We start from the raw sequence: 20,171 nt of genomic DNA, 5'->3' as shown, positions 1-20,171 counted from the left end.
CTGTTGTTTTACACACATGCACATTGTCCGCGGATCCATTCATTGATTTATTCTAGTGTGGCTTAGACAGATGATTCATCCCATTATGTCCATGCCAACTCTGAGGAGATCCACACCATTGCTGTGGATCATTCCTATAACTCTGAGGAAGAACTAAAAAATGCCAGAGAGCTGTGCAATGCAATACAGACACTAACATCAACAAATGCACCAAGATGAAGACAAGGAATAAATCCAGGGTGGGGTAGAGCAGGAGGGCAAGGAATGAGAAGCTGATTGTGGAATTTGGGGGTGACTGAATCACTGTCAGGCTTCATAAATGGGCCAAGTGTGTGTGGTCTTTTGAAAATCCCTGGGTGACATTTTTGGACTCGTGCATATTTTCTTGTTATAGTAAATATATTGTTGCCTTGTCCAGTGCCAAACTATGCTTAAGTGAAGGAACTGGAAAAGCATGAAATTGAAAAGTTACTGTCTACTCATAGAAGAAAGAGGAAACAGAAAGAAGTTCTGCTAAAATCAGTATGTCTGTGTTATTAACGGTTCTAGCTTCTACCATTGAGTTTGGATACATTTGTAGTAAATTATAAAAAGAACAAGCAAGCAGCTAGAGTATTAGTTTGAGGGGGGACTTGTCATTGTAGCTTTTGTTGTTCCTTTCAGTCAGTGTTACAGCAGGTGCAGGTAATCTCTTTCTTTCCTATTGCTTTACCAACATTTACCACCAGCACCTTCTTTCTCTAGACAGGTTATCGTCTTTACATGGAAAATCTATGTATGCATATGGAAAGATGGATTTTCAAATGAGTCATAGGCAAACATAATTATGATAATTGTAGAATAAATGGCACATATGCCATTAACATCCTTTCATTAAGCCATATGTCAAATTTATTTACGTATGTTAGTTGTTGTTGTTTTGGTTGTTTAATAGGCTGTTGAAATATACTGGTCACATATGATGGGAGCACAGGGCGGTTAGTCTCTAATGTGTTCCAGAGATCTAAGCTTATACAGATGTTGCCTCTTGTAATTTAATGCAATGTGCATGTATGTGCTTCCTCTTTAGGGGCCACCCTGTTTGTGGCCTCTCTTCACCTTCATGCAGCACTCAGGTTATGTTCCTTGTTTGTTTGTCCACTGAATTTCTTAGTCCATGTGGATTCTGAAAAAGTCAGCTGAGGTGCCCATATGGTAGATGGGTATAGATAGAATGCTTCATATCAGTAGTAAAGCAGTTCCTGGTTTAGAAATTCCTTCGGAGACGATCATGGAAAAAGAGCCTTTGGCTGATGAAACAGTTGGGAGCGGGGATCTAATTTCCTTTTCCAAAAGCTCATGAAAAACAGACAGCCTTAGATAAGTACAGGCCTTGGTTATTTATCTGCTGTGTAAGGGGACTTGCCGTCCCTCACGGCTGAGTTGGGGGGGAACTGTACAATAGCTCTTTTTAAAAGCTTACAGACTCCCCTAAAGCCTTAATTAATAGTCAAGAGACTACTGCCTCTGGTACTGCACAACATCTGCCTTGTTGTTTTATTGTCACATTTTATTATCACTGTGCTGGTGTAAAGCTGAAGAAATAGGTGTATGCTACATGGGCGTTAACATTTGGTTTCTATTTGTAATTGTGGGGAAAAAAAGACAAGAGAAAGAAACGTTAGTGGTGTCTGCAAAGAAGACTCTCTGAAAGATTTGACATTAAATTTGTTTTTCTTTCCTTTTTTTCAATAAGCTTTATGTGATTGACAAAAACAAATGACTGAAAGAAAAGGGATTATTGATTGAAAAGGTCCAAGATGTAATCCTGCAATGGGAAATGTGAAAAGCAAAATCTTAAATGCAAACCCCATGGAACATTAATTTATTTAAATTCTCTTCTGTGCTGTTTAGAGACCTGGACAATACAGTTAAACTTAGTGGGCTGAATTCTGGATTAAATGAAGATAGATTAGGCTACTGTGCTAAGCTTTTTGTTTCCAGCTGCAGATGGGAAGTGGTCTGTTCAGCTCTTTTTCATGCCCCTGACTAGCTTCTACTCAGCAGTGTCTGAGGCTTCCTGGTATTGGAGCTATTTGCCAAACCAAACTAGAAAAAAGCTGCTTTCGCAGAAACTACACTGAACTAAATAGCACTACTGACCAACTCATATAGTATTGTGAATTAACAATCAACAGAACGTTTATGTTGAGGGATACGCAGAATAAAAAAAAAAAGTCTGGTAATTGAATTTGCAGCAGGGAAACGTGCATCCTAATTCGTGACTCTGTCATCTTAAAACTTTGTTGACTTGTCTTTCGCTGAAAGTCTTCTTCTCCTCCATTTCCAGGGTGACATCCAGCAGCTGCTGATAGTGGCAGACCCCAGGGCAGCCTATGACTACTGTGAACACTACAGCCCCGACTGTGAAACCCCCAACCATCAAGACACCCCACAGGCTCAGGAACCTGAGTATGAGGTCAGTACTGGGGTAGCTTTAGAAACAGAGATCAGGTGGGAGCACTATCTCCTGCTTAACTGAAGCAAAAAAGAAAAAGAAAGCTGGGAGAGAGGAGGGGGAAGTAGGGAGGATTTTATAGAGAAGAGGCAGGCAGAGAGAAATATTTGTGGTAAGCGAAAGAATTAAGGAAACAGGAAGGGAGGAAATATGTTAGTAGTAGCAGGAATTTAGAAACAGGGTTTTATTCTTTGATGTTTTTAATAAGAGAGTCAAAGATGAGTTAAAAGGACAAAAAAGGAGACTGGGATAAATGACATTTAAATTTGTAAAATGGGAAGAACTGAAAGGCTGGGTGTAAGGTGTAATTACATACCAGGTGTCTGTGCAGTTTTGTATACTTGCCCTGGTTTAATGTAGCTCAGTTTCAGTCTCTGAGAAATAAACCAAAAATAATAATAATAATAATAATTTCAGCAATTTGTGTGGAAACTTTTTACAAACAGTCCTCCATGAATAAGAACGTACGTGCACGGGTTTCTGTGTCAACTCTAAATCTGTCATTTTCTCCACTTTGTGTTTTACTAGTGGAAACATGCTGACATATCAAAATACATGGTTTAGTTTGAAATGCAAGTTTTATTACCACTGGCTCCCAAATACCACTTGTTGTTTCTTTAGCCATATTTCTTAATTGAAATACAGTGCTTTGTGTCAGGACTTCTTTTTTTTCCATCTTCATTTTTTTGTTATTTTGCTAGTTCAAGCTGTTCTGCCGGCTGACATTTTCCTTCAGTATTTCACTAAATAACTGATGAGCTCACACTGGAAACCTTTCTTTTTTCTCTGCCACAAAGTCTGAGCCCACTTTGGAGTGGCCCCGTGATTTATCACTAACGAGTTCTGCAGGCTCTGCCCAAACTCCCAGGGAAATTTAAGCTATCCCTTCCCCAGCTAGACTTCCAGTACCTGGAAAAGTCGACTTTAGATTCTTGGTTTTTAAGGAAAAAAAATCAGGAGCTGGTTCTCTATTCAGAAATATTGGCTGTAGAGTGGGTATGGGTCTTGGAAAATGTTGCTTCATCATCAGGTTAGTTCTCGGCAGCAACACAAGGAGCTTGTCAATTCAAATAGACAGCAGGGAATGTTTTGGCTTTAAAAACCTTGTAAATCTGGTTTATTCATTGTTGGTTTCTGTACACTTATAACAAGAATGTTCTTCCTTCATTCCAGATCAGTATTTTAAAAAAAGTTATGTACTCATGCACAACTGAAAAACATTTCCTGAAAATGACAAATCACTGTTGAAAAGGATATTTTTGTGATCTTTTAGCCCAAACTGTTACATTTACCTTTGTTAGGTGAAATGATTTTGTCCTGAAGCAAGTGGTCATGAACCACATGTTACCAGCTTGGTTAAAAGAGCAAGCGGAGTGATGGAGAAGGAAGCTGGGGGGAGTGCTCTTTTTTATAAGCACCCCTTAGTATTTACGTCTTTCATCCATGCCTGTGGTGAAGGCCTTCAGCTCAGCCAAGCACTTCAACACCATAAATCTTTATAAATTATTTCTTCATTCTCTATCTCTCCCTCTCTTTCTCTCCCTCCCTATTTCCATCTAACCCTGTCCCCCCCCCCCCTCTCTCTCTCTCTCTCTCTCTCTCTCGCTCTCTCTCCCTCTCCCTCTCTGCCATTTCAGTCAGTCTGGCCAGAACTTCTCTCTTCTGTGACCTCTCCCTCTCTGGGCCGCTGAACGGACGCCAGGCCAGCCTTGCAGCAGGCCGTGGCTCTTTTATTGTTTTTATGAGCTTAGCAGTTGTCCAGGGACTAATATTTATTCCTGCGCATAGAGTGTAGCATTAGGGGCTGGTCTGGTAACTTAATCTACTTTGCCTCTGTTTTGACAGTGTTAGGACAACTAAAAGTTTTTCTTTTTTCTCTTTTAAAGGACTACAGTGACTCATTTGCATAACACTTTGTTGGTTATGGGCAGTATCACAATAAATGCCCATTAAATGGTGATTTTAAGTATTTAAACATATAATACACATCTGCTTTCTTTGGTCTAGGGTTAGATGAGAAGAAGCTAGAAGTAGATAGAAGTCTGCTCTTTTTACTGTAAATATGAAGTTAAAGCCAAAAGATGATGAGCATAATACATTTTAAAGATAATTTAGACCATATGATTTATTGATTTGTCTTAAGTCAGCCAAGATAAAAATGTTTCCTTGTTCCTTGAGTGTTTCTCCTAAGCTAAGGCAATTTTCTCCAGGCTGCAGCTTGATATTTAATGACAAGCTTTAAGAGTGGCGCTCATCTGCTCCTCTACCTCATCTTAAGGAGAATAAGATAAATTTGACTCAGTCTTGCAGAGTGTATATTATGATATTTCCTCAGGTTCAGGTCAGGGCAGGTTGAATTAATGTTTAAAATGTATATAAACAGCAACATAATGCACACATCACCATTATCACCATCTGAAGTTGATGAGCACACATTGTTCAGATAAATGCATTGTTTTCACGATGACTATTCCAATACCCCAGTGGGTGTGTGAGTGTTTTTCTTTTTATAGGAGTCAGGTTTTAAAATAGAGGAACAATGGTTTTATCCCCTGCTGCTCTATCCTGTATGCTCCCCATAATTTACCGTCTTGCGGTGATTCTGTACAGCTTGAGTTTTGTCTTTTAAAGAGCCACTAATGAAAGCCGCCAGCAATTGTTGGCATTCAAATTAAGCGGCAGAAGCAGATACATTTTCACTGGCATTGCATTAACCTATTAACCTCCTGTCAGCAGCAAACAGGAATTTTAATTGTTGTTTGCTTGCTTATGTTCAGGAGGGTCTCTCAGAGGAAGGGGAAGGATAAAGGAATGTTCCATTCATCCATGTGCTAAAGGATTTCATTTCCTCATATGGATGTAAAATCTCCCCTAACATCAACCAGCCATTGCTATTTTTAAAATAGCAAGAAGCTATATATTTAATGTTTTGTGTGGTTTAAGTTTGGATTTTAACCAGTTTTGAGAAGCATGAACGCTTACTTGCCATGTAAATGAAGTACATTGTCTGTAAATGAAGACATCGTGCTGCTTTATTTACATGATCAGACCAACTAATTGATTGTGGATGCCTCTTCTTTTTCCTTTTTTTTTTTTTTTAACAGTACCCTAACTATGATGTCTATGACTACAGTGAGGGAGAGATAACCACTGACCCTTCCCCTACTGAAGCAGCCAAAACTCAGGTAAAACTTGACAAGCAGTTATTATGGGTGTCACCAAGAACGACATATATGTATGGTTTCCTTTTTTCCCTTATTTTTAGTTTTTCATCGTCTCATTTTTGCCCTCTCTGTCTCTGTTGGTTGTATTTCTTGGCTACATTTCTTTTATTGGAGCAATTGTTAGTTGCTTTTATTGCTCATTATGATACATATTCTGGATATACTTAATTCTGTAGCAATAATTTTCACATGTCTATTACAATCATAATTATAAAATTAGCTCTCTTTGTGTTTCTTTGTTTGAGAAAGGGTGTGCTAGAGGCAGATGAAGACATCTACATCACCAAGATTGGTGATAATTACTGTATTTTACCCGTTACAAACCTTCCCTGTGTTGTTCTTGCTCCAATTTCAGACAAATGTGGGTGGAGACTATTATACAGGTGAGTATGACTACACCGTAGTGGATGGAAGTCAACCTGAGAATCCCACTGATACTGCAGGACAAGGCGAGGTAACTTTTTAAAACTGCTTATTTTTAAAACCCTGAGATTTTAAAAATGTTTGATAACTAAGCTATGGGAAAATGTCCTGAGGTCTATATCTTATAAAATTACTTTAATTCTATAACCATGTTTGATCACCATCAGGAGGTACAGGCACAGTGAAAGTTATTTCTGGATACACACATGTCAAATATGGTCATTCCACACAATATGATGTTAGTTATGCAAAATGTTTATTGTGCTGTACTTTTTGCTTTTAAGAGCAATCAGCAGGTTTTAACGAGGAACCTTGGAAAGATTACCATAGATTGTGGTGAAGAGCTATTAGAAACTTCTGGGAACTATCACGGATTTCTACGTAAACTTGTTTGTGACTGTACATAATTAGTGGTTGGTTGATAATCTCATTAGGATATTAAATTTAGTGTTACCTTAAATTTTGGTTTTATTAAATTAGATCAATTTCATAACCATGAAAGTGTTTGTTAAAATAAGCCCTGCAGGATAAACTTCCTCTGAATGTAGAAAATTATCTGTGTGTCATTGATTTGAAATTTAACATCTGGATTCCAGTTTTGTTTCAATTCCTGGTAAATGGGTTTAAAATGAAATGCTAGTAAAACCGTAAGGCATCACTGGCAACAAGACAGATTTTTATGATCATCTTTGGAGGTCACAATCCAACACGGCATCATTAACATCAAACAGCCTACTCCACTACTTGATTTCCATGAGAAACAGCCTCCATCAAACAGAGTTTGAATAAAGACAAAAGCAGGAAAAGTTTGTCATTTAATGAACTGTAACCAATGGAAAATCACTACACAGGCACATCCCCTATATTTCTTCCATAGTCTGAATTTGGCAGATCCTGTTTTAATTTGTGCTAAACCATCACACAAAACACAAGATAATGAGGAACATTTGGGGGTTCAACCAAAACAATATGATACTGTTCTCTGGCAGCCAAATGATCGCTGATTGCTTTGTGTGTACCTTAAGATAGACAATGCAGCTTCAATTAGCTCAGGACTCGGGTTAATTTAAAATGATGGGATGGTGGAGTATCCGAGGGAAAAAAAAAATTTTGTAGGAATGCATGCCTAAATACTGAGGACAGCGGTGTAGTCGACAGACAATGCTAAAGTACAAAAGCGTATTGGTGGAAACTCCTGTGCTTATGAGATGCTTGGATATTTTCCCATTGTGTTTGACTGTGACTGACATCAGTGCAGTGCTTCAGTTTCTGCGCTTACATTACTTTTTACTGTTTTAGTCCTGAGTTATTCTTCATCGGATCAAAGTTCTTCAAAATATTTGTATATACGCATTTGCATTATTATTATTAATTGGATTAAATTATTGTTTTTGTTGTCTAAATTACCCCCTTTTTTGTTTTGTTGTTTTGTTGTTTCAGCTTTTAGTTTGAATCATATTGTGCCTATGTGATTGGTTTTTAAAAAAAATATATCAGTTTGAAATTACTCCAGCTGTTTTGCAAGGAATAAATAATTGCTATATTGATGATATATAATGTAAAATATTGGTATATTGATGTGATTACAGATGTTAATCTTAGTAACATTGCTTACTAACAATACACATGTGGATTTGTACATTTAGCTGTACCAAATTAGACATGTGTGTAGAACTAACTAGAAAATTAGTTGCCATATAGTACTTTTGCTCAAACAGAGTGCTTATTACTGTTTTGACTTTGTAAAACACATGAATAATTGTCATTGGTCCCATGGTTTCATTTCACTAACCAAACCTTGTTGTTCCTTCTGTTTGCATTGCCTTGAATGATCCCAGGCGTACGTAGAGGAAATAGTGGATGATTACATCACTGGTGTGGAACAGGTCGGGGTAGATCCCACTACTGGTGTGGAAACTGCTGCCCCAGTGGACACCCAGGAGAAGGTGGATCCAGGGACTGACGTGTATGAGTTTAAGGAATACGACCTGAATGCATATGGCGACAAAGAGTTTACAGAGAAGCAATATAATTATGAAAGCTATGATGAATTCGACTACAACGCCAAGCCTACATCTGTACCACATGAGGAACATGTTGGCCCTGGTGCTCCAGCTGAAACAGATATCAAAGAGAGCAGTGTAAGTGCTGGACTGCTTAGGAGTCATGCTGAGAGGGATGGGGGTCGGGCATGGAGGGGGTAGAGGTGGTGTTCAGGAATGTGGAAGGATGGAGAACATGTTGATAGCATTTGTTTGATGGAGTATTCTCGGTGCCCTTTGTGTTTGTTGTTTCTAATGTTAGCTTGGATCGTTCTGCCTACTCTGGGACAAAACTTAAATACACAAGTAGAGCACAAACACACACCTTGTCTTTTACACATAAGCAGATGTTGACCTTCTATGACCTCTTGAACTCAGTGACCTTGAATGTTTACCAAAGATGCTTTACACTAGTTGTCACACCAATTTTGATTTTAGATCATACTGTGTAGTCAGTCAAAATCTACAAATATGTCTTTTCTTCATTAAATCCGTCTAGATCAAACTATAAAGCCAGACAGAAATTGCTGACCTAGTGTCTATTGTTACTTGTTTCCAGCCCTGTACTTTGCCTCAGGATTCTCAGTATCAGGAAGTGACACAGGCTCTGTCTGGATCTTGGCTTGGGATCTGTCTCCTTAGGTTCAGTCTTAACTGCTCAGTTTTTGCTTTCCACTGCACAGTCTCAGCCTTTCTCTATGACTTTCTCATTAAGTACTGGTTTCCTCTTTAGGTTGAACTGTACAATCTTGTGGGTTTTGGAAACACTGTGGTTGTTTCTTTGTGAATTCTTCTCATGTTAAGTCATTGTATGGATAGTGTCAGTTAACGACCTCTACATTCATGCTCAGTAGGGTCTTTTTGGGCAGTTCCTGGCTTTTGGGATAACTAATAAGTAGTAGTCAGACCATATCCTAAATTATAGCTTTTTGCAAAATGACATTTGATATTTTTTTTCCAGTAGAAAAAAACACCTTTTTTTTGCCTTGAAAAAATATGCAGGACACTAGTCATCATTTTGGTAAAGTTTTACTTTGTCACTATTTTAAGTATAGGAGGCTTCAGGCAAGACATCTGCTGTTCATTGATATCACAATTTGCATTTTTGTTCTTTAAACCACTGATGGTCTGTCTTTAGAAACAAAAAGTCAAGCTTTTGTTTCTATTTTGTAAAGAAATTCACCTGGTATGTCCTATGTCTTTAGGTGCATGGAGGTCAAAGGTACCTGGGAGAAAAAGGAGAGAAGGGCGAACCTGCTGTCATAGAGCCCGTAAGTGAAAAGTCTTTCTCATCTTTCTCTTATTGAGAATAAACCTTTCCATTAAAGGTTCAAGTTAAATAAATAGGTACATACTAACTGAGTAAAATATTTAAGAAACAAACATATTGCTAAGAATAATTTAATTGTAGAGATCCTAATACTCTAATACTCTACACTGGTCTGTGTCTGGTACACTATATTTTCTTTGTTATTCTAACCAACATATTTTTCAGACAAGTAGCACATTTTCATAATTATTCTCAGCCTACTTTCATATCTATTCACTATGTTACTTGCACGCAGTGATTTATATGTCACAATCAAATTATTTTGCATATTTTTTTAATTGTTTTAGAGGAATTTCATCAGATCACAAACATCTTTCAGACTTGATTTACTCTTGTCTGTGCCTTAATTTACTTCAGTGCAAAGTAACTTTAGCTGTTTGATTTTACTTAGGGCAGTGGCAGCCATGGGTAGCTTGCCTTCTGGAGAGATTTACATATAGGCTGTATATACAACCACAGTCACATAAAGAAGTCCCTCAACCTATACAGTTTAAACAGGCTAAACAGTGTCCAAAATAGCAGCAGTAGTTAACATCTCTCTTCCCATACTGTTTGTACCACCACAGGCTCCCATTCAAGTATTTTGACCACACACACACATTTAGAAGTATCAGATAACTAGAGCACTGGTCATTTAGCTATGAGTAAGATCCTCAACATCAAACAAGCATGTCTCCTATTTTTTGCTTCACTCTCCATTGCCTGTGGGCAACAACTTACAGGATGCCCTATAATGCTACTGCATCCACTTTTTCCTTTTTCAGGGGATGCTTGTAGAAGGACCCCCAGGAGCCCCTGGCCCAGCAGTGAGTATCACGTTCTCCCACACTCCTGTCTGGCTTCCACAGATGGAGAACAGCTAAAGAAGGAAAAAATGTCTTTATGGAAAGAGCGTCAGTCCTGATCGCCAGTGAAGCTTGAGCTGGGAGAGACTGTCAGAATGTGTACTTGTGCATGAATGTGTGTATGTCTGTGTCTGTGAAATGCAAGGGGAGGAAGGGGGTATGAGGCTGTTTCATTTTGAGGCTTATGTCTTTCAAACCAGTGTCTTTGCTTCTGTCTTTGTTGGCTTATACATATAAAGCGTTGGATAGACTGACTGTGGTGGGAATGCTGGTTAGCAGTAGCTTGGATAAAATGCTAAGTGTATCCACGTCTGGTTTCAGGGTGTTACTGGTAACCCAGGATTGCAAGGTTCCCCAGGTCCACCAGGAGACCCTGGTCAGAGGGTGAGTGAAGGTTGCAATAATTGTACAACTAATTAAAGATGTATTTGAAAAGCTTTTGTTTTCTCCTTGTTATAAAACCTTAAAATACACTTGTTGTTAAATTAAAGATAACATATCTGCACCTTTGACTAGTTATTTACAGAGACGTTGTTATAAAAATATTTAAATTTATTACTTTATTTATGTTACATTGTGAAAATATGGTAATCTAAGCTCTAGATAGCCATTAATTCTTCATGCGGGATAATTGGGTTCAGTACAATAAAAAATGTCCCTGTGTTTGTTATCCTTCTCTGTTCTTCTCTACTGGAAAGCTGTGGAGCATAGTTTCAGTGCCATGGAATGAATAATACCATTGGACACAGCTTGCTACTGCGGCAGTAGGAGGGATTAGTGAGGAGTGGTGCAGGGAAATGAGATGCCCATAAACTGTCAATATAGCAACAAAGAAAGGTTCTGAGAAGTAGGCCTGGTATGCTTAAGGATTGGTGAGAAATGCAAGGAATTGGCTGTAAAATATGTAGAAGCATAAATTATCCCCAAACATTTCTTTTCTCAGCCACGTGGCTCATTTATTTGATTGATTGGCTGCAACATAATAAGTGTCTGTCCCCTCCAGAAAGCTGGAGCTCAGCTTGCATTTTTCCAAATGTGATGAATGCTCTGCAGCCCCCCTTTCATCTGCCTTTTAGCACATCTACTCTCTCACTAGAGATTAACCATATAATTGTCAACATAAAAATACACCAACACGCCTCCGTCAGTATGGCCAGTACAAAAAGGCCTTTTGTTCCATTGACTAACAGTGATCAAAAATATTTTGTTAGTCCAGAAGTCCTGTCCCCCTCCCTTAACAACCCCATGAGAAACGGTCTTGCTTAAGATTGACAGGGGCATTAAAAGTGACTTGTTTCTTAAGTCTGGTGGTTTTCCGTTGCGTAGGATCTGCCTGCACTCAGCGTTTGATCTGCTCATTTTTTTCATGATCCACCTCCCTAATTTCCACTGAAACATTTTCCCAGCCATATAGGACTTTCATTAACACTAGAGGCCACTATGCTTACAATAATGGTAATGGATGAAGCATATTCACAGGAACTGAGAAAATGCAGATCAGAGCACGGGGAACACATGGCATCAATTTAAGTAGTCTGAGATTGTCGTGCATGACTAGACTGCAAAGTCGATGCTGGTTTCCTGAGAAGCAGGAGATACTATTTAGGCTTGATCTTATTTTAGATTATTTCTTTGTTTTGTTTTTCTTTCATCAAAAATATGTAAAAAATTGACACTTCTGTTCATACTGTTATCTTTTATGCCGATTTTTTTTTTTTTTACATATTGTGTTTACAATACAGAAAAATTTGGCACAGATGCTGACAAATCTTAATCAAATTTGTAGTGACAATAGTAGTGATTTTGCAAGCTTACACCATAACTTTCCATGCTTGTCGGTGGCATCTGAATATAGCAAGGTAGGAGTATTACAATGCAAAGCTGAAGTGTGCATGTTGGTGCCTAAGCTGAAGCAGACAGTATGTGGATATGAAAGAGATGGAGCTAAAGGCTGACCAAACTCAGTCTTAAATTAACAATGTCAGTTTGGCCAATGGCATTAAAAGAATCTATCCCTTTCAAATTATGTATTTCCTCAGATTCTACCCGTTGGCCACAAATATTCTTTCTCTCTTGGGGTGAACTTTAAAATTAGCAAAACACTCTCCATTTTTCATTCAATGAAGAAATTTTAAATCCCTCTAATTTAATGAGCCTTATTCCTCTCAAGGCCACAACTGTGGATATTTAGTCTTGGTAAAATCAGTGATAATAATAAATAAATACTTTAGTTGTGGTTGAATTAATCTTAGTAGGATTAGTCAATTTTTGTTTTCAGAATAAAGAACAACAATACAGAAAGAAGACTTTGGCTTTGAAGTGATTGTTGGAGATAAACAGGGGTTTACTGTGAACAGAGATTTCTTTAGTTTCTGCCTTGTAATTATTGCAGATGTTATTTATTAGGAGTTTTCTCTTATTATTATTATTATTTGGACTTTGCTTCAGCCCCTTCAGGATATGGGATTAACTTTGGGATAAGTAAAGTACTGCATATCTTATCTTAACCACATATTAATTATTCATAACAATGTTACATGCATGCTTACAAGTTAACTGAAGCACTGGCTGATTTGAATTCAATAATTTGGGGGGTGTTAGTTAACTGGACTCCTGTATATTAAAATCTTTTGAATTACAGTTTTGCAGTTAATTGGTATTCTGTTACTTTAGCTTGATTGTTGATTTCTCCTCTCTCGTGTGGTTCTCCAGGGCTCTCCTGGGCGTCCTGGTATTCCTGGTTCAGATGGTGTTCCTGGGCCTCCAGGGACGATTCTGATGCTTCCAGTAAGTCTTCCTGCTTTCAGAGCTGGTCATATTGCACTCCTTTCATCTCAGGCACTAGCCTGTGAACTTGCTACATTTAGTAAGTTTACCTCATTGCATCAACAGTAGGCCAAAGGATTGCAGCCTTATTTTCTTTGGGTTACAAATCACCTACCTTGTAAATGTCAGCCAGTGCAATGGAGTAGAACCAGTGACTGAGGCCATAAAGGCTAGGTGACAGATATTTGACTGTGGTGTGTGTAAGACGTTTTACCAGAACACAGTGCAGATTTGAACACACTCACCGGGGATGACCATTGGACGTGTCACACTGTAAAAACAACATAAGTCAGTTTGTTTTTAATCATGTTGCTTTCTTCCTTTTGTGGCTAACAGTTCCGCGCAGGTGGTGAAGCACACAAAGGACCTGTGATTACAGCCCAGGAAGCTCAGGCTCAAGCCATTCTGTCTCAGGCTAGGGTGAGTATCATTGGTAAATATGAGCCCAGAGTTACTAAAATTAACTTGAAAAAAATATTTAGAAGGAAAGGAAAAGCTTATGATCTGTGACATACTGCACCATCTAGCCAACATGATGGAGACAAAGTTATAGCAAACTTTGCCGCGGCTGCCACTGCTTCTTGGCTAGTAGTGATTTTTGATGATGTCACTGCTGATAGAAGTAGTAAGATGAATACTGAAATGTACAGGGCTAAAGCCTCTGCACACCACATATGACCCAACGTATCCTGCAAAAGCAGTCCAAGAGTTTCTCTAAGCAAAGAAATGAAATATTTTTCATTTACTAAGTCATTCACCTGATCTCAGCACAATAGAGCATCATTCATTGTTACTAAAAAGAGAATTGGAGGCAGAAAGACCCATAAACAAGGAGCAGCTGCAGTGAAGACCTAGCAGAGTTGCAGAGTATCTCAAGGGTGAAGTATTTAGTGATCTCCGTGCCGTCTAGACTTTACTGACTTGCTTCACTGATTCTAGAGTTTGGACTTGAATGAAGGATTTTCATTCAACAATTAAAAACAATCCTTGTATTTATAATAATTTTATTATGTTTAGTTATTTTTGAGCATCTGAAAATAGGGCACTATGTATAAAAATGGCTGTAATAGCTAAACAGTTAGTCCAATAATTTTGTTAAATGTGAAAGTCTGCACTCCAATCACACCTTGATTGGTTGATATTGTGAACGAAGTAGCTTATAGGTGTATGTATGGGTCAACTGGAAGGGCACTGACTGTTGTGGCAAACGGTACGTTTTCAAGGATGACAGAAGTAGGTTACATAGAACTGATACAGTAACGTCATGTAGACCATGAAAATGACCATTAAATAACAGAAATTATAGTAAAAAATACCAGAAGGAATCATTATTCATAAATCCTGAACTCCAAGATATGGACCTGTGTCATGTTTGGTAGTATATAAATCCAGCACAGATGTTCACACCCACTCAGGGATCCAGACAACCATAACACTGTTGAAAAACAGGTTGAACACATGGAGTTCATTAAGTATTGCACAAATACTATATATTAACACATTCTGTGGAGTTGGAGGGCTACCAACACTGGAGTTTAGTAATGTCTAGAAAGCACTTGTCACCTTTCTATATTTGTCTATTATGCCAAAGGTTTGGTCTGATGGAGGAAATAAACAAAAAGGCCCAGAATGTTCTGAGCGTGAATTATTTTCACAAATTTTAATTATTCAGGGCCGATTCTTAACCCTCTCAGGCTCAAATTAAGTTTTTTGTTGCTAATGCGCAACCAAGTCCTGCAGTGGTACTTCTGAGTAAAAAAAAACTCATAAAATATGTATGTGGGGTAATCAGGTTGTTCGTTTTTAACTCATTCACTGCCAGCCATTGGCAGTGAATGAGTTAAACCCATTGACTCATTCACTGCAATTGACGGCTATAGACGTCAATGGCAGTGAATGAGTTAACTGTTGCAAATCGGCAACGTCTGCCTTGAGAAGGTTAAAGGTGAAGTGCTCTTCAGTGCTTCTGTATTTAGTTGTTTTCCTGAAAATACACATAAGTTAACAAATTTCATGATTCAGTCTTGGTATAGCATACTAGTATAGCTAGCATTCTTTAAATTAGCAATTTATTTCATTCAGTAGTCACACTGCAAATAAACTCCAGACATCATTTTTGGCAGTACAATGCTGTGGTCAACCATGAGCCGAGTGGCAAACCGTGAACAAGAACAAAGTAAAGTTTGCACTCTGTAAGGTTCCATGTCCGACAGAGGCTAAAAGAAAGAGTTCTTATTAGCGTTTTCTTTAATAGTTGCAGAACTGTTATGGTGCCAAGATAAATTCACGCTTTAGTACAGGTATTTTTTTTTGCATGCAAAGCCGATTCAATATTTGAAACAAAGCACTTCAAGCTCTGCTAGATAGATAAATAGACAAATGTGGATGCAAGAGTGCCTCTGCAGTTGGTGACAAGCTGTTTATAGGTTGCTTCTGTCTGATCCACAGCTGACAATGAGAGGTCCTCCAGGGCCAGTGGGCATGGCAGGAAGATCTGGGCCTGTGGTAAGTGCTGTTTAACACACATTTGCACATTTTAAGCTTGAGAAATACAGTCAATAATTTGAACTTCTTATTGTCTACCATTCTCCTTAAATCCTTTATTGCTTCCTTCCACACTCGCCGATAATGTATCGACTCACTCATACCCACACACTACCACCAGTTTTGATTTAATTTCATCGATCTTTATCCATTTTAAATGATTGCAAATGACTTGCTTGTGATTTTTTTTTTTATGTCTTGGTTGTGTCTTGGAAACGACCAGTGCTGTCATCCAGATGTTACATTTTGTGTGTTTACATCCACATTAGTTTCCATTCCAACCGGGATTATACTGATTTCCCAGTGAAATAATGAAATGACAAAATGTCTGGCATCACTGAAGATGTGTTCATTCACTAAAACAATCTTGGTGTGTGTTTTTGTATCTGTATTTTTTATTTTTCATTCTAAATAGGGTGGACCTGGTGCTCCTGGACTTAAAGGTGACAGTGGTGATACTGGGCCACAGGTAGGATGAAAATGCTTTGTTATATTATCTTTTCTTTAATTTTGTTATTGCTTGATTGAAATATTTATATATCTTTTCCATAGGGACCCAGAGGTCTACAAGGCCCAACTGGTCCACCAGGAAAATCAGGAAAAAGGGTAAGAGTACTTTCCCTAAGGTCTTAGGTCTCTATACTGTCAAGTTTTTAATGGTTAATCTTCTCCAGAACAATGTTGCATTATAATAGAAGAATATGTTTAAATTCCTCATATTTAATAAAATATGAACAGCACATACAGTTTCCAGAGAGAAAAGTCTGTTTCGTTTCAGGCATGGCTCCATTTCAAATAATTCAGCTGCACCCAATAATTGTCTGTTTAAACTCAAAGTTGTGTTTATTTAAGCATGAAGTAGTTAAAAAAATTTAAAGCATCATCACTTTGTTTATTTTCAGCAAATATCTGCAGTAACTGAATATTTTTCGAATAAGATTTCTGTAGAACTTTACGTGATATCTGCATGTTCTCCAGGGTCGAAATGGAGCTGACGGTGCACGAGGAATGCCAGGAGAAGCGGGAGGCAAGGTAAACTGGCTATGTTTGAAGCATTGTTTGGGCTTCGCTGTGTCTTCAAAGTGATACCTGTCATACTGATTGATACGCCTTACCAATTCTTGCCGTGCCTTTTCAGGGCGATCGAGGTTTTGATGGTCTCCCTGGTCTTCCCGGAGAGAAGGGACATAGAGTAAGTATCAAAGGAGCAAATCTGTCTCTTGTTAAATGCATAAAGTCAGAGGACAGACATCACAGAAGACTTATATCTGACTCCAAAAATAAAAATCCCAGAGTCCCAAAGTCATCTTTAGGCCCAAACACTTATTGCCCTTGAACGACGCATCGGTGCTGATTTGTCATTTAACGGCCACTCCATCCAAGTCATGTGCACCCCAGTGCTGACAGACATAACTTCTGAACCAGTGGAACTCATTAGGGCGTTTGACCCAGTTATGAAAGATGGGGTTAACTCAAAAACCACTTGGGCTGAGTTTAACCGGTCCTGGTGGTAGATGAAGACTGCTGATTTTAGTGTTTGTGTAACATGGGCTATATGGAGAGCCCAGAAAGAAAGGACAAAGATCACAGAGAGGTATTTCTAGACAGGGTTTCATGTCTTATCCTATACTAAGTAATTACAAGGCCAATCCCTTAACAGTATATAAATAGTGCAAACCATATAGGTCCATGCCAGTTGTGGTAACCGTGCTTACTGTAGATTAAAGGCAGCTTTGTTGCTGATTTTTTTTTTTTAACAGCATTTTCTGTGTTTTCTCAATTTTTGGCTCGTGTTACGCCTTTTTAATTAAAGGATTGTTTCTTTTTTTTTTTCTTAGTTACAGAGATTCTTTCTTGACCCTAACATCCTAATGTTTTTTGATATCTCTCTTCTGTGATTGTTTTCCCCAGGGAGACCAGGGCTCGACAGGTCCTCCAGGACCCCCAGGAGAAGATGGCCCAAGAGTAAGACTCTAGCACTTTATTCAAAATCTAGCTAGTCATGTTGACATTTTTCTTCAAAATTACATAACATCTGTTAATAATCTACTATTTTCTTTTCTGACAAAAGGGTGAAGATGGCCAGGTTGGACAGAGAGGTGTGGCCGGAGAGATGGTAAGTGCATTTATTAGCTGTCAAAACAAGATTAAACCACCATGTCAAACATCAGAATTTGCTGAAAATATAACCATGTGCTCAATTTTCATACTAACACAGGTCTCATTCATCAACTTTCTTCTTTTCTTTTCTTGTTTAACTGATATAAACCTATAGCTCTGCAATCCTCTCTTTACTCCAGCTATAATGACGTTCCTCTCTGGGAAGGACCATTACCATTGTATTCTCGACCTTGCCATGGCAGAAAGGCTTTACATAACAGATCAGAAAATAGAACCATGAATGTGTTTTTCAGTCATTACTTTCCAGAAACTGACATATTCTGCCCAGTGCTCTTCAAATGGAGCATAGAGTTGCAATAGAAATAGTTTGCTCCCTGGTATACCCAAAAATAGCACAATCTTTTTAAAGGGCCAGTTGTGCAGAATTTCATCATCCACTGTCAATAGATGAAAGACTAAGTGCGCTCATTCTAAGTGTATAATTTTAGGCTTTTGACATGAGAAATTGCTCTCATGCGTATTCTGTGCAGTAGTTTTCATAGATGACCACATGAGGTCAGCATTTCACATGTGTGGGAAGTCATAGAACATTGATGCCATAATTTAGGCATTTAATCTGCACAGATACACTGGAAATGCAAAAGCAAACAAATAAACAATCAGTATAAGAACTTTGTGTTTATGCATTAGTTTATACAGTTTTCTTCAGTTTATATTTGTCTTAAAATACAGGGTCCTAGAGGTTTGCTTGGCCCCAGAGGGTCTTCTGGCCCCGCAGGACAGCGTGTAAGTATAGTAAATCCTCATCACTTAATCTCCAAACTGTTTATCGTGTCCTATTTCTTCTTAAACAACATCAAAAACTGATCTCTTTAGGGTCTTCCTGGTCTTGATGGGCAACCTGGTCCTAAAGGAAATATGGTAAGAAATGTTTTCTTCATATTAAAGATCAATGAATATGTACAGAACCAACTAAGCAGTTTGAGGGTTTTTTTCTTTTTCTGCTGTATAACATGTCATTGGCTTTTAACCCCTGTTTACTCTAACAGGAATCAGGCCCTTTTAGTCATCAGATAATAGTTAAATCATGCTCCTCAGAGTTTCTGCCGTACTTTCTGCGCACTCAAGGGTTTAAATGGAAAAGTCTGTATGTCAATGGTCCCATCATGGATTTATCTGCCTGTAGGGTCTCAGTGGGATGTGTGAGTGAGGTTTGCAGATCAATGGTCAAGACAGTGAAACAAGCCCACATACTGTCTGTGGTCACTGAGTCAGCAAGGCAAAGAAACAACCAGCTGAAGAGGAGTATAGAACAATAGGCATTCAGTGTGTTTCTCATTAACGTCTTAAAGTTGGTGTTGAGCTCAACATTCCAAAAAACAAGAAACCTAAAATTACCACTACGATAGGACTTCCAGGAGGGTTTCTAAACAATTATGGCACACACAAAATTCTCCACCATATGGGGGTTTTTAGAGCACCTTTTACCGGAGGAACATAAGAACAGTGGGTGAATCTATTTAAATGCACTGTCAGGGAACCTGGAACACTGTGAATAGAGCCTCTTTATTTTGTTTGTTGTAACAGCTGGAGTAGATTTCACATGGGTCTCTTCTTTTGTTTTTTATGTATTTGCGTTGTGACATACTGAATCCCAACAGAAATGCCAAACAACTCATCACCATTCCGATTAGTTTTATACCTCATCACTTTCTCCATTTCGTACTTTGAGTGAATCAGATTGTTGTTTGACTGTTTTCAGTATGAAGTATCCAATTTCCCCTGGACTAGTTATTCTTCCATTGATAGTCGTGCGTAACAAAGCATACAGTTGGGAAAAAAATGCATTCATTGCGATCACTGGAGATATTTGCAACTTCATTTTTGTTTTCTTTCTTAAATGCAGGGTCCACAAGGAGAGGCAGGGCCTCCTGGGCAACAGGGTATGCCTGGTCCAAATGTAAGTTTTTTTCTTTGCTTTCTTGTTTTCTGTATCTGTCTCTTTATTTAAAACTTTACTGATCAATCAGTCTCTCTGACTGCTTCTCCAACTGTCTCCTTTTCTCTCTCTCATCCTCCTTTTGCTCCCTTCCTTTTAATGCTCTATCCTCTCTCTGCCATATCCACTGTGCAGCAGGGAACCCGATGACCTCAAATGATCAGTTGCACCTCTGCTTTTTCAATCAAAAGTCCATAGATGTGTTTTTTTCTTTTCCTTCCTCTCGCTTCTCCCTCTATGACGTTCATTTCTTTAGCTGCTGTAATTCTGACAGAAAACTCACACTGAGGAAGAGTGAAAGATTTCCAATAACACTGTTT

At 38.4% G+C, this 20,171-nt stretch overlaps 1 protein-coding gene across 1 annotated transcript in view; it reads left to right on the top strand.

Annotated features, from left to right (window-relative positions):
* The window catches only part of col11a1b (collagen, type XI, alpha 1b), a 79,968-nt gene that overhangs the window by 17,660 nt on the left and 42,137 nt on the right, over window positions 1-20,171 (top strand). The window contains exons 5-23 of the mRNA XM_085438555.1: window positions 2,330-2,458; window positions 5,602-5,682; window positions 6,077-6,175; window positions 7,983-8,285; window positions 9,392-9,457; window positions 10,281-10,322; window positions 10,683-10,745; window positions 13,074-13,148; window positions 13,524-13,607; window positions 15,636-15,692; window positions 16,147-16,200; window positions 16,284-16,337; window positions 16,710-16,763; window positions 16,870-16,923; window positions 17,643-17,696; window positions 17,803-17,847; window positions 18,585-18,638; window positions 18,729-18,773; window positions 19,759-19,812. Of these exons, the coding sequence (XP_085294681.1) occupies window positions 2,330-2,458; window positions 5,602-5,682; window positions 6,077-6,175; window positions 7,983-8,285; window positions 9,392-9,457; window positions 10,281-10,322; window positions 10,683-10,745; window positions 13,074-13,148; window positions 13,524-13,607; window positions 15,636-15,692; window positions 16,147-16,200; window positions 16,284-16,337; window positions 16,710-16,763; window positions 16,870-16,923; window positions 17,643-17,696; window positions 17,803-17,847; window positions 18,585-18,638; window positions 18,729-18,773; window positions 19,759-19,812 (1,467 nt within the window). The remainder of the gene's footprint in view (window positions 1-2,329; window positions 2,459-5,601; window positions 5,683-6,076; window positions 6,176-7,982; window positions 8,286-9,391; window positions 9,458-10,280; window positions 10,323-10,682; window positions 10,746-13,073; window positions 13,149-13,523; window positions 13,608-15,635; window positions 15,693-16,146; window positions 16,201-16,283; window positions 16,338-16,709; window positions 16,764-16,869; window positions 16,924-17,642; window positions 17,697-17,802; window positions 17,848-18,584; window positions 18,639-18,728; window positions 18,774-19,758; window positions 19,813-20,171) is intronic.

Source organism: Copadichromis virginalis, linkage group LG18, assembly GCF_057382275.1.
Source record: "Copadichromis virginalis isolate Kocher_CV1m ecotype Utaka linkage group LG18, C_Virginalis_male_GT1.1, whole genome shotgun sequence".
Taxonomy (NCBI): Eukaryota; Metazoa; Chordata; class Actinopteri; order Cichliformes; family Cichlidae; genus Copadichromis; species Copadichromis virginalis.
Note: the sequence above shows the minus strand (reverse complement) of the source record. Positions and strands in the feature narration are given on the sequence as shown.